The sequence below is a fragment of the Hydra viridissima genome, unplaced genomic scaffold, assembly GCF_058129835.1.
Source record: "Hydra viridissima isolate aposymbiotic clone 2 unplaced genomic scaffold, HvirCarnegie_v1 scaffold_10, whole genome shotgun sequence".
NCBI classification, from domain to species: Eukaryota; Metazoa; Cnidaria; class Hydrozoa; order Anthoathecata; family Hydridae; genus Hydra; species Hydra viridissima.
In genome coordinates, this window is record NW_028324309.1 from 16,072,623 (window position 1) to 16,088,910 (window position 16,288).

At 28.0% G+C, this 16,288-nt stretch overlaps 2 protein-coding genes across 2 annotated transcripts; both read right to left on the bottom strand.

The window, feature by feature from the left end:
* Positions 1-1,312: 1,312 nt before the first annotated feature.
* LOC145182028 (exosome complex component RRP4-like) lies at positions 1,313-6,106 on the bottom strand. Its single transcript, XM_090065371.1, has 3 exons — positions 5,922-6,106; positions 4,413-5,344; positions 1,313-2,225 (listed from the first exon to the last, which is right to left on the bottom strand). Exons 2-3 carry the CDS (start codon positions 4,562-4,564, stop codon positions 1,502-1,504), a joined length of 876 nt encoding a protein of 291 aa, XP_089921497.1. The 5' UTR covers positions 4,565-5,344; positions 5,922-6,106; the 3' UTR covers positions 1,313-1,501.
* Positions 6,107-8,444: 2,338 nt separating this feature from the next.
* LOC145198805 (uncharacterized) lies at positions 8,445-15,238 on the bottom strand. Its single transcript, XM_090101198.1, has 9 exons — positions 14,396-15,238; positions 14,053-14,214; positions 13,314-13,543; positions 12,692-12,949; positions 11,745-12,123; positions 11,196-11,410; positions 9,900-10,190; positions 8,897-9,179; positions 8,445-8,676 (listed from the first exon to the last, which is right to left on the bottom strand). Exons 1-9 carry the CDS (start codon positions 15,150-15,152, stop codon positions 8,657-8,659), a joined length of 2,595 nt encoding a protein of 864 aa, XP_089957324.1. The 5' UTR covers positions 15,153-15,238; the 3' UTR covers positions 8,445-8,656.
* Positions 15,239-16,288: the final 1,050 nt, after the last annotated feature.

The following is a 16,288-nucleotide window of genomic DNA, read 5'->3' on the forward strand; positions in this document are numbered from 1 at the left end:
GATTTGAAGAAACTGGAGTCGGGGTCGGTACAATTTTTCCGACTCCGACTCCAGCCAAAATTTAACACATTCTGTATAATCAAATGTGAAAAAATGGTGCGTGATTTTTTTACTTTTTGGACTCAACGCACCAAAAAAACTTAACAATCGGATACAAATTTAGAAAAAATTTTTTTTTATTGTTGGCCTGTTGTTGAAAAAAATAAAGGCATAATTTTAATTGCAAATAAAACTTCAATGTTGTTGAGTATTTCTTAACAGCATTATTGTCGTTATTAAAGGGCATGTGCTTGGTGTGTCTTTTGTATAGTCGAAGCTCCAAATTATAATTTAGAATGAGAGAGATGGGTCGATTTGAGATATTTATATCCCGCCACAAGATCATGTTTTTGGTCGGTTCGGGCCTTCACCGACATGATAGCTTGTGGCACACTGTCGATTATTCCATCAACATCCTCGAACAACTGCACAGTAGTGACTGAAGTCCTCTTTCCATGCCACAATCTTTTACACCAACTACAACACAATTTTCATGAAAGCCCATTCTATATTTGTAAACAACTGACACTGAAAACGTTTTACGCAGAAAAGTAGCATAAATATCACATGTCATTTAGATTTGGAACGCAACTAAACGAATTCACTCGTAGTGAATACGTTTAGTCCGTGTACCAAAACGTTTGAGACTACAATGTCTAACAATTAGATACAATTATTGTATCGTGGCATTAAATCTAAGAAGTCGCAAGTTAGAAGTTAGTTAAATGTTTATGAATCAACATTCTTAAAAATAAATGAAGAAAATTTACTTAATTGGCACATCAATGACAAATGTAAGGTTAGAAAAACAATTTTACGATGATTTAAAAAACTTGATAATAAAATTACTTCCTAATGAAAAGTTTATTTTTAATTCTGGAAAAAAAAGAAAAATAAATTGACAGCGCCAATATAAACGCACTTTTTTTTTTGTTGCAAAATGTGGTTGTAATGAGAACAATTTTCATTCGGTAATGAAACTCAATCTCTTTTTCTAAAAGCTCAACGATGAAAAATTTAGCACTGGCTGAGTGGATGTGACTTAAGTTGTTTAGCAAAAATCAAGAATGAAACTCAGGTTGCTTAAGGAGAAATGAATGTTACTGCTTTCATTTAAGATGAATTTCATGCTTAGAAAAAATAACGAAATGGAACCTAACATGGTTGGGCGTTAAAATAACCATACGGATTTGTTTTTTTTTATTTCTCTGCTTTTTTTTTTCGCAAACAGGTTGAGTCACATCTTAAAAACCTTCCGCAAATAAATGTTCAATTACACGAAACAAAGTTGTGGAAGTTATTTAAATAGCTTTTTCCGAAGTATTACAACTAAACATTTAAACATTTGAAAAGATATTTGTTTCATATCTTTTTCTTCAAAGAAGATTTTTTTAAAATTTTTGTGTTATCGACGCGTATGCATTTTTGCAATTAGATGTTATTAAACTAAGAAGGGGGCGTTTCATAAATGCTGCGCAAGCTTTCTTCTAGTAGCATCTACAATATCATCTTGATTGTCTAGCTGTAAAAGCTCCTTAACACTGTGCTTAAGAGATTCTTCGTAAATATAGTTAACACTGGTATCATATAACTGTACTCCATAACTGGCTAACGTAGTTATGCAATTCCTTAAACGTGCTATCACTTCGCGATCGGACCGCGGTACAGTAATTCGCTGAGCTGAACGGGCAGATAAATCACTTTCTGCTGACATCAAAGGTCCTATCCATATATAACCATTATTGCCGAGTATAAGAGTGGCACCACAAGGAAGGCTATGCATATGAGTTTTGCATCTTTTAACCAGCGATGGTGAGACTTTGAGTATTGTTCCTTGGGGGAGCTTTCCATATTTTAGATTTCTTGTGTGAAGGGACAAAGATCCATCTACAAAGATCGATTGCACTTCGGCGACTATTAAATCCCCTTCAATTAAATATTCACGCATAAGTAGCTCATCTTTAGTTGATCGCCTTCTTAATTCACCTCCAGGTAAATTTACAGCAGAAAGCAAAAGTACAGAATTTAGCCGAGCGTTTGTATCAACACGCCATCGCTTTTGATTTACTTCAGTAATTCTTCCTACAATAACATCGCCCACCTCTCCGTTGTAGCGTGTTTTAAATGGTTTGACAGATATAAGCTTGTTCACTCTCTCCACAACTCCAACAACCGATGCAGCTAACCTATTTACACAAAGAATAAAAAACCATGCAATACAAAATTGTCATATACAGAGTATACTACTTAATTTACATAATCTCTATAACTTGCCAAAGTCCAATATGAAGGTCTTTAAATATCAAAGAAACGTTCACCATAACATTAAACTGAATCCATAAGATCCAATTCAAACAGAAATGTATTTTATAACATCTAAAACTAAAAGAATCCCAAACGAGGCGAAAAAATCTAAAACAAGCAACAGGATCAATCTTAATTGAAAAAATGTTCAAGTAAAGTGCAATTAACACTCAGAAAACCTTTAAATAGCTGGTTTTAAACTTTGTCTTTTTGTAAAATTATTTTACAACAAACAAAAAAAATTCATAATCAAAATTTTTTTAAATTTATGATCATTTAAAATTAATCCTGTAACCTAATAAATTTTATGTTTTCATGTAATCCAAAGCTATAATATAAGCAGTAGAGCCACATTTGTTAAGTTCAAAACCCAATAAACTTTACAAAAGTAAAATAAGAAGCTATTAGAAAAATTGTCAGACCCAATATCTTTTTTTTTTTTCGTAACCAAAAAAAATTGTTTGAATTTATGAGTAATTAATAATAACAATAATAATAATGATAATAATAGTAATAGCAATAATTATGACAATAAAAATGATAATAATAAAAAATAGTAATAGTAATAGTAATAATAATAAAAAATAATAATAGTAATAGTAATAATAATATTAATAATAATAATAATAATAATAATAATAATAATAATAATAATAATAATAATAATAATAATAATAATAATAATAATAATAATAATAATAATAATAATAATAATAATACCAATAATAATAATAATAATAATAATAATAATAATAATAATAATAATAATAATAATAATAATAATAATAATGATGATAATACTAATAATAATAATAATAATAATAATAATAATAATAATAATAATAATAATAATAATAATAATAATAATAATAATAATAATAATAATAATAATAATAATAATAATAGTAATAATAATAATAGTAATAATAATAATAATAATAATAATAATAATAATAATAATAATAATAATAATGATAATAATAATAATAATAATAATATAAATAATAATAATAATAATAATAATAATAATAATAATAATAATAATAATAAATAATGTAACAAATAATGAAGCAAATAAACAAGACCTAAAAATGGGAATTTGTCATAACTTTCCGACCACAACAAAGCTCAACACTGCCTTTCACTCCAGAAATAAAGTAAAGTTTTAAAAGAGTTTATAAAAAAAATTTCAAACACATGTACACAAAAGTAAAACTTTTAATGTATTTAAAAGAAAAACTACTTAAACTTTTTAAAAGCAAATAAAAATTACTACAAAATCATTACAATAAAAAATGATTGCAATTCAATAATATATATATATATATATATATATATATATATATATATATATATATATATATACATATATATATATATATATATATATATATATATATATATATATATATATATATATATATATATATATATATATATATATATATATTTTAACAAAGACTGTTTTCTGAGAAGGGATGGTATTAGTTAATTTCTATCAATTGCTTTTTTTTATTTTTTTGAATAAAATCAGATTTTTAAAGAGAAGATAGAAGCCACTAAGTTAACTTAAAACCTTCAAAAGATTTCTCATTTCAAGACAATCAGATTAAAAGTTAAGACTTATAAAAGCTATTCAATACTAAAAATTAAAAGTCATCATTTGCAATAACCAAGTAAAAACAAATGAAAGTTAAAAGAAAGCTACTTTTATGGAAACAAAGAAAATTAAAAAAGAAAAAGTGCTGTGGAAACATCATTCCATTAAAATATGATCAATAAGAGATACCTACAGAACATGCTCCATTTTCTTACTTTAATAAAATTATTTCACGTGACATTCATTAGAACAAGTAAAAACAATGCACCATTTTTCTTAACTTATTGTTTTAATTCTTTTGGTGATTTTTTATTTTTATTAACACTTATGAATTTATGTTTTAAAAAAATGACATTATTTTATGTATGTCAATACTCCAGATTAATAACAAACGTAAATACCTAAATATATATCAACACTGAGGGCTTATAGTTTTAAATTCTATTCTAAATTTATCTTAACATGTTACCTATTTGAGCAATCAGCATATGTTCCATGGCCTTTCATAAAACCAGCGTCATCAGTTATTACTTCTCCAGGAACTACAAAGTGCCGATCTTCAGATGAGACATATGCTGCTAATGCTGCACGTTGCCGAGGAAGAGTTATTTCCACAGACATAATATTTTTATCTTTCACACACACATGAATTATTTATATCAGCTTATTTTAACATGGATTCTAATATTTATCAAAACAAAAAAAAAAAAAGCAGTATCATTTTTTTATTTGATACAAGATGAAGAAGATTATTTAACTAAACAGGCTTTTAACTACACACTATTTCTGGGTAAATCAATGTCAATCAATCTAGGACAGACAACTTTATCATTCAGATTTGATTAATTTTTTTTAACAGTTGCAACACCCACTTGAAATATACCTTATGCACCTACAAAAGTTTTTTGTTCAAAAGTCCAGCACATCAAGCAAATAACTTTTTCAAGTGATATTTGCTAAGAAGCTTTAAGTTAAGATGTCATTGCACAAGATTCAATCCAATCTGGAAACGCGTTACAGCTGAACATGTTCAACTATCTATCAGGAAATTTTGAAATTTTGTTACAAAGATACTGAAATGTGGAATTGCATTTTTTATGACAGATTTCAAGGTAAAGATCCATCAAAAGTTAAACTGAAACAATATCAAAAGCTGAACTGAAACATTCTGCATTGGAAAATTCCATTTAACCAATGGAACCCCTATTATTTAACAACTCAGATAATCACAGTGAATCACCCACTATAAAAATTTACTTTATAAGAGAATATAACAAATTATTACGTTAATTATTAAATGAACATCAAGAATTAATAAGAGAGATTACAACCCCACTTGTATAATTCAAAACCTCAAGGAAAGTTCTTGAAAGAACTTAAAATATTTTCTGGTATTTTATACTACAATTTGGTATCATTTTTGCAACAGCAGAAACAGTTGCAGATTGGTACAACTATTTCTGTTGCTGCAAAGCAAAATGTAAAACAAAATATAGAAATTGCATTTTAAGCAGTAGCAGATATTACAAGTTCAAATATTAATATGGATTTCACTTTAAGCACATAATTTTTTGCTTTAAGTCTTATAATTATAATAACCACAGCTAAGATGCCTGCTCAGAAAAAATTTTCACACCATGAATGAAATTTAATATATTCGGTAAAGTAGAGTTCACCTAATCAGTCAACACCATTTTATCAATATCAATAACTAATTTCTACAATCTTAAAAAGCTTTTACAAGAGTAATTGAGAAACAAATTGGTATGACCTAAATTTGATAAAGAATACACATCCTTGATTACTTTCGCGTTTATAAAAACAATAACAGCCACAGTTCAGTTAACGATTTACTAAAAAAACTCAGTAACTAAAATACAAAATAGAAGATATATTACTAATTATTAGTTTGGAACTTTAAAATAATTAATTTGGAACAAATATTTTTAAATTAGAGTAATTTCAATCTTCAATTAACCATAGAAAGAAACTTTAAGAATTTCATTTAAAAATTGTACAATATTAAATTTTAATATTAATATTTTAAAAAGGCAGATAATTGGGATGTACGAATAAGAGAGCATGGTCATTCAAAAACACTTTTCTTTGAGGTCAAAGTTTCGGTTCGGATTTATAGAAGATCGAAAATTTCATTACAATCGGGTACCCAATTGCCGTCGGCAACTCTTATCGGAGGGGCAAAAAAAAGCATTGGTATTCGGTCATTGATTTCATACGAGCAAATCAAATGATATGAGTTTCTGTTTAAAATACTGATGAATCAAGGCAAATTTAAAAGAAGGCAAATTTATAAAAAGGGGCATAAAAAGTTGTTTGATGATTGAGCAGCTGATATTAAGATGTTGATTTCAGTTGCACAAACATCTGAGGTAGGGCCACAATATGGGTTTTCGGGTCTTAAACCCCAATATATCCTTTGGCACAAATAACTTATTTAAAATATAATTTTTTAAAATCGAAAGAAGCATGTATATACGGATTTCATGAGTATTTATTGTTTTCTTTAGACGATGAAGGAGGTATATTTAGAAATGCAAGTTATTTTAATAGCTTTGTTATGTTTTAAACCTTTTATAAGCAATTTGTGTACTTCTGGTTTAGTTTATTTCATTATAAATAAGATTTTTAAAATAAATAAGTCTATTATATTTGCATATATACTATTTAAAATTGCTTTATCAGTAATTTTAAGTAAGGATCATGCCAGCTTATCAAGAAACTGAGGGATCTGTCAAGATGATGAACAAGGCCTGAGCCAACTTACTCTGGTGGACATCTACAGCCGGGGGAAGGCTAAGAGAGAAGAGGATAGCTTTTCAGTTGCCACTCCTCCAATAGAATTTTTTGATAGGCTTAATTTTTTTTTGTCGGTTTTTGCGTATGACTAAGAAAAGTTTATAAAGAAAAAATGTCACAACGCATTGATATGAAGTATGAGGGGATTTTTTGTAGAACCATTTCTGCTTTGGCACCACTCTTAATCGGACACATCTTGAGTGAAACCATTCGACGCCACAATGTCACTGCATTATCTTATCTCTATCATTAACACTGCAATATAAATTGTGTAAAGATTAGGAGCAGTTTCAAATAAAAAGCATCTAACTTTAGACATTAACGCCTGTCATTCTCTAACTGAGAAAATGTGTCATAATCTAACTCAGTGTCACGCACAAACTCAGATGCATAATATGCATTCACCACTAATGACAGAAGTGTAATAACTCACACGTGGCTGGAAACTGTTGTTGAAATGCTGTTAACAGTTTAAAATATTTTTATTTTTTTTGCAATCATTAATTGCTTAATAGACATCAAATTCTTTTGGTTAAACCACTCGAGTATTGATGCAAAATTATTCCAACAAATAACATTTGTCCGTATCTTCTACTCTTCTTTTTCATTGAATTTGTTTTCTAGATTACTGTCTGTGAGATGTCTTTGTTCTCCATAATTTTAATTAAATCTTTTTCATGGCTTAGTATCATTTATGATATTGCATATACGATATTGCCTTCATTTTCTTTATGCCTGCATTTTTTCAATGTCTGACAAAACCAAAAGGAGACAATTTTTAAATTCAAAAACTAAACTCTAACTTTTTCTTGAATCCAATCTTTTTAAATTTACTATACACATAGTTAAAATAATTAAAGTAAAGTAATATATTGATGTTTTAGGGCCCAGAAAGTAAAACAATCGCATGAAGTCCGTTAGGATAGAGATTAAACCCGAAATTTACAAGTGGGTACGGTTAAGTATGATGTTTGAAAAAGGAATATAGTTTGGGGATGTTTCAATGGTATTGTTGGTTTTAGACCCCTTTATTGTATTTCAAATACTATGGATCAGCCTCTAGAATAATTATAGTACCTTTGCGATGTGGTAATCAACAAGACAATTATCAATTTGTTGCAGAAGTCCCAAATTAAATCCTCTTTGAAAACCTATGGAACTTGAATATGAAGAACTCTTAGAAGTACAGAGCTCATCTGTACTTCTAACGTCTAACAACTCAGAGTAGTTTAAAATTGGATTTCATGAGAAAATTAATAAACTATTAATTAAATGATGCTGCCTAAAAATAGTAACAAAAGTTACATTGTTTACTGCTAATTTAACGTAAATTTATTTGGAACTTCGATTGTCTCTTTGGTGTATGATTTTTTTTTTTTTAGTGGTAAAAATTTGTAGTTAAAAAAATACTACTTTAAACGCACCACTAAAAACTTTAAAAATACCTTTAAAAAAGCTCAAGCGATCTTTTGCTCTAAAATGCGATTTACAACAAGTGTTATTCTTGTACTAAAAAGTCATTCAACTTTCAACTGGTGGCGCCGAAGAAACGTTTAAGCTATTTTTTTTTTATTTTCTTAAAGAGAAACTCATCACCATAAAAGAGCACTTTAAAAACTCTTTAATCTTCAATTCAATCTTCAATCTTCTTATGATTTGTAAATCAGAGTTTGATCAATTAATCTTTTAAATTTAAAATATCTAATTAACTTTACTATGACATAAATTTTTTTAACTGTTATACATTTCATCCTCTTTTTTTGTCACAAATGTTAATTCATCTGATGACTGTATTCCTTTATTTCGTTGAAAGTTTCTTCATTTCGTTTTCAGAATTTTCCCCGGTCATTTAACAGCCAAGAGATGGTTATGGTTCACCAAGACAATTTGCTGCTGTTACGTTTGCAGTTTTATCACTAAAAAAGGAAGCTCAAGTTTATCTTGAAACACGAAATTTTAATTACAAAAGCTAAAAATTTTCGTATTCTTTGATTAAAGTAAACACAAAATCTTTCTTTTAAAAAAAATTACAAACGTGATTAAGAAATTAAAAGAGAAAATTAATCAGGGGGACTTTAAAATGTAAAAAAAAAAAAAAAAAAAAAAAAAAAAAAAAAAAAAACTTTATCAACTTACACTTTGATAAACATCTGTTTAGGTGCGCCTCTTTATCCACAAGTTCCTTTAATGCTATTTTTGATGCTCTCTCTATTTCCCCTTGCTTCTCTTTTAAGACTGATAAGTTTGTAAAAATGTTTTCTAAAATGTTTGTCTGTGCACCAATGTTTTCGTTGTTTTTCTTTCTCTCAGCTTCGCGTATGGTGTCATTTATGTCATTTAAGTACCTCTCAGTCGCTCCAAGTTTTAAAGTGACGTTTTGAAGAAAGTTGCGATCGATGTTTAATTCTCCTGTCACTATCTATAAAGTATCACTGATAACTTGAAACATTTTTTTTTTTTTGAGAAAATTTTAAAAAAATATTTAAACTCAAAGCATTTTAAAAAAATTTGATTTTTAATGTAAGAGGAGTTTTAAATTTTCTTATTCATTAAAGTTTGATTTCCATCGTGTTTTAATACGATAAGAAAGAAGATAGCTAGGGAACATCGTTTTTTATTGTGTTTTTATCGTATTTTTTTGCAATTTTTAACGTATTTTTAATGTATTCTTAACGTATTTAATAATACAAGTCAACAAAAAATAAATGTTTTTAAAAACGTTTTTTATACCAATTCACCAAAATCTTTTTCTTTTTTTTTTTTTTGAGTGCTTAAATCATATTTGGCATTAGTTTTTTTTTAATACTCACAATTCTCTCACAAGATGACGTCAATTCTATATTTTGAAATAGGGAAAACTTATACAAAAGTTAAAAAATCATAGTTTTTAAGTTACAATTTTTATTAACAATAAAATTTAGTTACTACATCAAAAAGACTTTAGGTGCTTATTTCTTTTATATTTCTGACCCTTTTTTTTTTATTATCTTTTTACCCTTTTTTACTTTTTATTTTTTATTCTTTTTTAAGGTGCTCCTTTTTATATTCTCTTCACTTACAACACCCAAGTTTGATGCATCTCAACGCGCACAACGCGCAGAGAGAGCAATTTTATACAAAGTAAATAACCATGACTTACCAGTGGTGTACACTCAAGAGCATAATAGGCAGCCATTTCTTTTCGCTGCGTTTTGCTCAATTTCTTTTCAAACTGAAGCAGCATTGTTGCTTGAAGTATAGAGGCCTCTGCAACGCATTTCTTATAAGACGTTGTAAATACTGATGTTATTAAAGCAACGAGGATAGTAAGCGAAATGAAAGTTGTAAAAATGTGATAGAGGGAGATGAGAGTTTGCGCAGCATATTTATCGTAGTTAGTTAATTCGAATAAGTCCTCCTGCCCAAACGAAGACTCATACACGTGGTAAAACTAAAGAGACATAAACGATAGCAAAATACTTGTACCAAACACAAGTTTAGTAGAGGCATTTTAAAAATAGCTATGTAAATAATTTTATAAATTTCAAATAACTATGAAGCGCAAAGTCTTTAATTAATAATTATACATTAGATAAAGTAGTAATAATCGTAATGATAAACGTAAAGTAATAATAATAATAATCGTAAAATATAATATAATAGAAATCGTAATAATATAATAAAAATCGTAATAATAAACGTAAAGTAACTATCGTAAATGAAATAAATCGTAAATAAAGCATCGCATTTATAAACGTTTCATGCTGATCAAAGTTTTAACACGCTTAAGTTTTAAATTGTAATATTTTCTTTAAAAGCAAAAAAAAAAAAAAAAAAAAGTTATAAATAAGATTTATCTTAGTTATTTTGAAATTGAAATTCATTTTAATCAATTTTTTTGGATAAGGGAAAATAGTTGAATAGTTTTTAAGGTCTGTGTATTTTTTTTTTTTTTGTATTTTCTTTTAGCAAATTTTCAACAAAAGTAATCAAGTTTTATCTGTATTTGTTTAAAATTTTACGCCAAAAATCTTTTTTTTTTACTTTCTATGAAAGAAGATAATTGCATTTACACTATAGTCAAAAATTGCGAAAAAATAAATGCGCCACTAAAATAATTTATTGGAGTCACCTGTGGTAAATTTATGATATTTCTTCTTCATAACTAACGATTACTGTTTGTTAGTTTGTTTGCTTGTTTTTTAAATGCTTAATCTATTCTCAATATTTTATCTTTTCTATCAGTCATGTTTCAATGAATGTACAACATGGTTCAATGGATATACAACATATTTCAATGGATATTACAAAAAAAACTGAAAAAGAAAAAAAAAATTTATACCATCTGAATGTTAAATTTTCAGAAAACAATTAGGATTTAAATCTTAAGTGTGCAAAATTCTTGATCAGCACTTTATGTAAAAAAAAAAAAAAAATCATATTAGAAAAATCTTACGATTCCATCAAGAGTTTTAAGATCGTCAAAAACAGTACTATTCAATGCAACAGTACCATTCAAAGGAGTAGTGCCATTCAAATTAGCAGAAACATTCAAAGCATTTGAGGGGTCACTTTCTTTTAGACCAAAAGTTACCCAAAAAACTGCTACAAACGGAATGTAAAATTGCAGGTAGAAAAAAGCGATCTGTATGAAAGCTGTGATTGCAAGACCTAAAAAAAAGAATCCAAGAGTTCAGTTTAGTTTTAAGTTTTTAAGAGTTTAGTTAGAAATAAAAGCGAAATTTCAAACTTTCAATTTTCTGTTTCATTGCTTATCGCAACCAGAGATAAAAATCGGATAATATACTAATTTAATAAAATATAATAACGCAATAATATAATAATGTGACGATACTATGAAGAAATCATACAACAATTTACTATCGGCGATAACTTTGAAACAATTCGTTTACTCGGCGTCTCACAGCAAAAGTAGTGCAAAGAAAGTCGAGTTTATCAACTAAAAAACATTTTTTGCCATCAAAAAACGTTATAAGCTAAATACCTGTAACTATGAGATACGCAGAAAAAAATCGAAACTGCAAACAAATTTTTAACACTCGCAAAAATGATCCCATTAATCCGATCGCGAACATGCATTTGTGAGCCAAAAAAGAAGCTTCGTTCTTAACTTTGGCATCTATAATTCTCGTAGCGATTATCGCCGCAATAATTAACAACATGATGAACTCGTAAACAAACCAAAACTTTTGTTTCCAAGCAACATTCGGCGCTCCTTGAATGCGTTCTATCTCAACTTCAATGTTGTGGCGATCGTTTGGCCATGCTGGGTGACAAAAGGAATACTTTGAGCGAAGCGTGTGCCTTCTTCTTTCAATCCACGCTGTTTGGATGTTAATTGTCTCTCGAGTTCTTGAAAGATCCTAAACGTTTATTATTATTATTATTATTATTATTATTATTATTATTATTATTATTATTATTATTATTATTATTATTATTATTATTATTATTATTATTATTATTATTATTATTATTATTATTATTATTATTATTATTATTATTATTATTATTATTATTATTATTATTATTATTATTATATAATAATCAATAATAATAATCAATAATATCAATAATAATAATAATAATAATAATAATAATAAAAATAAAAATAAAAATAATAATAATAATAATAATAATAAAAATAATAATAATAATAATAATAATAATAATAATACTAATAATAATAATAATAATAATAATAATAATAATAATAATAATAATAATAATAATAATAATAATAATAATAATACTAATACTAATAATAATAATAATAATAATAATACTAATACTAATACTAATACTAATACTAATACTAATAATAATAATAATAATAATAATAATAATAATAATAATAATAAAAATGATAATAATAATAGATGCGACATTTATTATTCATGCGCGGGAAGAAACCTTTATGAAAATTATTACCTCGTAAAAAAAAAACGCTGCCGAGAAAATGATGATTACTTCCAAAATGATCTTCCAGCCGTTCTTTTTAAGTGGAAGATAATATATACCAGAATCATCAAACAAGTAAGCCAAAACCATCCAGCAGGAGAGGTAAATGAAAAGAACAAACAATTGACGGAGAGCAATAAAACGCCCAAACTTTTCCCATTTTACTTTGAGTAGTTTTTGAATTACAGGATGCATTATCAGGTTGTATTCGTCATAAACAGTAATTATCTAAAAAATCATAACTGTTTTTTTATTAAAGTTTTTGTTATTTTATTATTTTTTTTATTAACATTAACATTCTAAAATAATGTTATAATAATTTTGTTTTATTTTTTTATATTTTTTTTTACATAATTTTTATATTACTATACAGTTATATTATTATTGATTAATGTTATTATTTCTGTTGCCATCGCTACATTTTTTACCACTGCTACTACTATTATAATCAACCCTATTATCATTACTTGTTATTATTACTACTTGTACATTATTACTACTTGTACATTGTTACTACTTTTATATTATTCTAACTTATATATGATTATATAGTTATTATTTATAATGTCATAAGACTTCAAAAGAGGTTTACCTCTAAGGGGCCTCGAGTAAGTTGCACTTTTTTGGAGTTTGGATTATTTTCTAGGTAACCTAGGTAAATTTCATTCCTTCTTGATTTCGTCACTATAAACTGGTTGAGGGCCTGATAAGCAACGTTATGCATTTTTTCAATGAGATGAGATATACACGAAATGCCTTCGTTATCAAAAACGCCAACGGGTGCTTCAAGATCCAACAAAAGCTGAGCAGTATCAGACGAACCTACGCAAACAAAAATTATTTTCGTTCTTGAAAAGTGGAAGAGCAAAAATGAGAAACATGAAAATTTATGGTTTTTTTTTTTTAATTTCTTTCAATGAAACGTTCGTATTTTACTTATAATATGTAAAAGTCAAGTTTCTAAAAATAAAGTAAACAATAAAGAGAACAGGGGGGAGGGGGGAGGGGAGGATATCGTTCATAAATTGCTTAGAAATCATGGTGACTAACAAGAGATGATTGAGTTTTTTAAATTTATGCCTGGTCGTAACTTTTTAAAATTTATTCTAGGTCGTTACCTCTTTATATTATTTGAAGATAAATTATAGTAAACAGATTGCAAACTTCCGATACTTCGAACGTAACATGAAGCTCTCGTGAATGGTCTAAATCTACGTTACTTTTAAGTTTTTGTGCTCTAATATTTAAATATACCTTTTTTTTTTTTTTTTGTTAACAAACGATTTTTTGCAGATGCAAAGTTAAAGATCAGTTTAAATAGTTTTTCTCACCATTTTCCGCGGCCAAGAACAATGCCGTTTTGCCTTCCGAGTCTTTTAAAGAAAAATTCCCATGGTATCTTAACAGAAGAGCGAGTGTTTCAACCGAATTATACTTTGCAGCGTAATGAGTTGGCGATTGTTTTTCGTTTGCAGTTAAAATTTCTATCTCAGCTGAAATAAAACAAAATCGTAGTAAAAGGAAAACAATTTAAATGCTTAAAAAAAAATTTCGAAATTGTAAACGTTTTTCAAGTTTTAAAATGTAAAAAACAAACTAACTATAGTTGCAAAAAAAATCTCCATTTTGCAAAAAAAAACCACTTACCTCCGTTTTGCAAAAAAAATCACAAACCTCCATTTTGCAAAAGCACTTTTGCCATTTTCTCAGAATTCAGTGCTGCTGCCAGATGGAGGGGCGTCCTGCCATATTTATCTTGTGCATTTACATCTATGTTATTATGAATGGCAAACAATGCAACATCTGGATGCCAATCTCGAACAATGGCGTGCAATATGGTTTGACCGTGCTCATCCTTGCAATTGATGTCGCAACCAGAATCTATCAAAGACTGCAAAAACTCCAGGTCTATTTCTTGTTTGTCGTGATGATCGACAAACTTCCAAAAGTAAATTAACAAACCGAACTCAATTGATTTCATATTATCAGGTTCAACGGAAAGCTTCGCAGGTTTGGTTTCATCGAGGTATGATAACCTTGTTCTCGTAATGAAACTCGGACCAATACGATATTCTCCTGTATTATCGTAGCGTCTGGTTCGTTGGTATTTGAGGTTAAGAGGCTGTTTTTCAATATCTTTACCAGAGTTTGTCAAAATCGCTTTTAGCCTCTCTTCTTGGGCTTTTTCGTCTTGTTCAATAACTTTCAATGACTTTGAATAAGGATTTTTCTCATCTCGATCAGTTATATTACTCCAACTGTCTTGGTCTTTGTTTATAAAAACGCTACCGCTGATACTAGATTCATTACCGTCATAGATTAAATCTTCCTCTGGTATGTTTTTAAGCTCCTCTTCGAAATTCAAGTTCTCAAAGGCGTTAGAGTCTTCAACTTTTTCTTTTTTGCCAAACAAGGATCTTTTTTTCCCCATTTTATTTTTTGTTTATGTTTAGTTAGAAACTTATTTCACGGGAACAGTCGATGTTTTTAATCCTGCTTATATTTTAGTGTCGATCGATTTAAGAATGTGTATTGTTCATTTAATTGACGACGGATCAGAACACACTCCGCAGCAGAGCATTGCAAATGGTTTCCATCTGTTAACTTTTAATTTGTTTAAATTTTTTCTTCACTCTTCCGTTTTATTATTTTTCTCACAACGAATTATTTCAAAGCAAGTAAAATACTTTGATTAAATTTGTAAATTAAAACAAAAACTAAAATACAAAATACGTTCAAGATTACCCAGGATTTTGCTTAAATCTGAGCTTAAATACTTTTGCAATTTAACAACTATCAAGTTGATTTGATTATTAGATTTGACAATACATATAAACACTGCGTGTAATAATAACCCCCTCTAAAGTATTAATATATAGTTGCAATATTATTTTACTGGCCCAATAAATTGAAATTACAAAATATTATTTTTAGGTCCAATAATCTTGTCATGCACGATCGCTTTGTGCAATCCATTTATAGTAAAGCAGATATGGATTGGGTGACAATCAACGGATCGCAGCACACTGTAAGTTAATTACGCTGCGCTATTATCGGATTAAAGAGCATAAATCATCGGTTTCCCACCACCACCACGCACACACTTTTTTTTGGAGATCTACTTAGAGTGGACTTAAATATATAGCAAAAAAATCGGTTTTAAAAAACTGTTCTAACAATCTATCTAGATACAATATTTGTGTATGTGTGTAAAATATGTGTTTCGCCTGTACACCAATAAAGTAAGAAAGAAGAGTTGTGCATTAACACAATCAAAATGGCGCTTTCGTAGTCAGATGGCTGAGTAGGACCCAGTCAACTGGGCAATGAAGCTTTAAATGGGTTTTGTTTTTTCTTCATGGCAACAAACCTAATTTATTCAAAGCACTTTAAAGTCGATTTTTTAAGCAAGAATTTGGGAAGAATTCGCTTATTGTTTAAGATAACTAAATAAAATTTTTGCTTTAACAAAAATCTCAGTTTAAACCGGAATCTGGGCATACGATCTGGATGATTTCGCTAACAATTCACTAAAGCTGAACAGGTTGCTAAATTAATACACAAATA

What these genes read in the sequence shown, in the direction of transcription:
- LOC145182028 (XM_090065371.1), bottom strand. Translation starts at nt 4,564, where the DNA reads ATGTCTGTGGAAATAACTCTTCCTCGGCAACGTGCAGCATTAGCAGCA. An exon ending in TATGCTGATTGCTCAAATAG is followed by an intron (nt 2,226 to 4,412) that starts GTAACATGTTAA and finishes TTGTGTAAATAG; the next exon opens with GTTAGCTGCATCGGTTGTTG.
- LOC145198805 (XM_090101198.1), bottom strand. Translation starts at nt 15,152, where the DNA reads ATGGGGAAAAAAAGATCCTTGTTTGGCAAAAAAGAAAAAGTTGAAGAC. An exon ending in AGTGCTTTTGCAAAATGGAG is followed by an intron (nt 14,215 to 14,395) that starts GTTTGTGATTTT and finishes GTTTTATTTCAG; the next exon opens with CTGAGATAGAAATTTTAACT. An exon ending in AAACAGATGTTTATCAAAGT is followed by an intron (nt 8,677 to 8,896) that starts GTAAGTTGATAA and finishes TTCCTTTTTTAG; the next exon opens with TGATAAAACTGCAAACGTAA.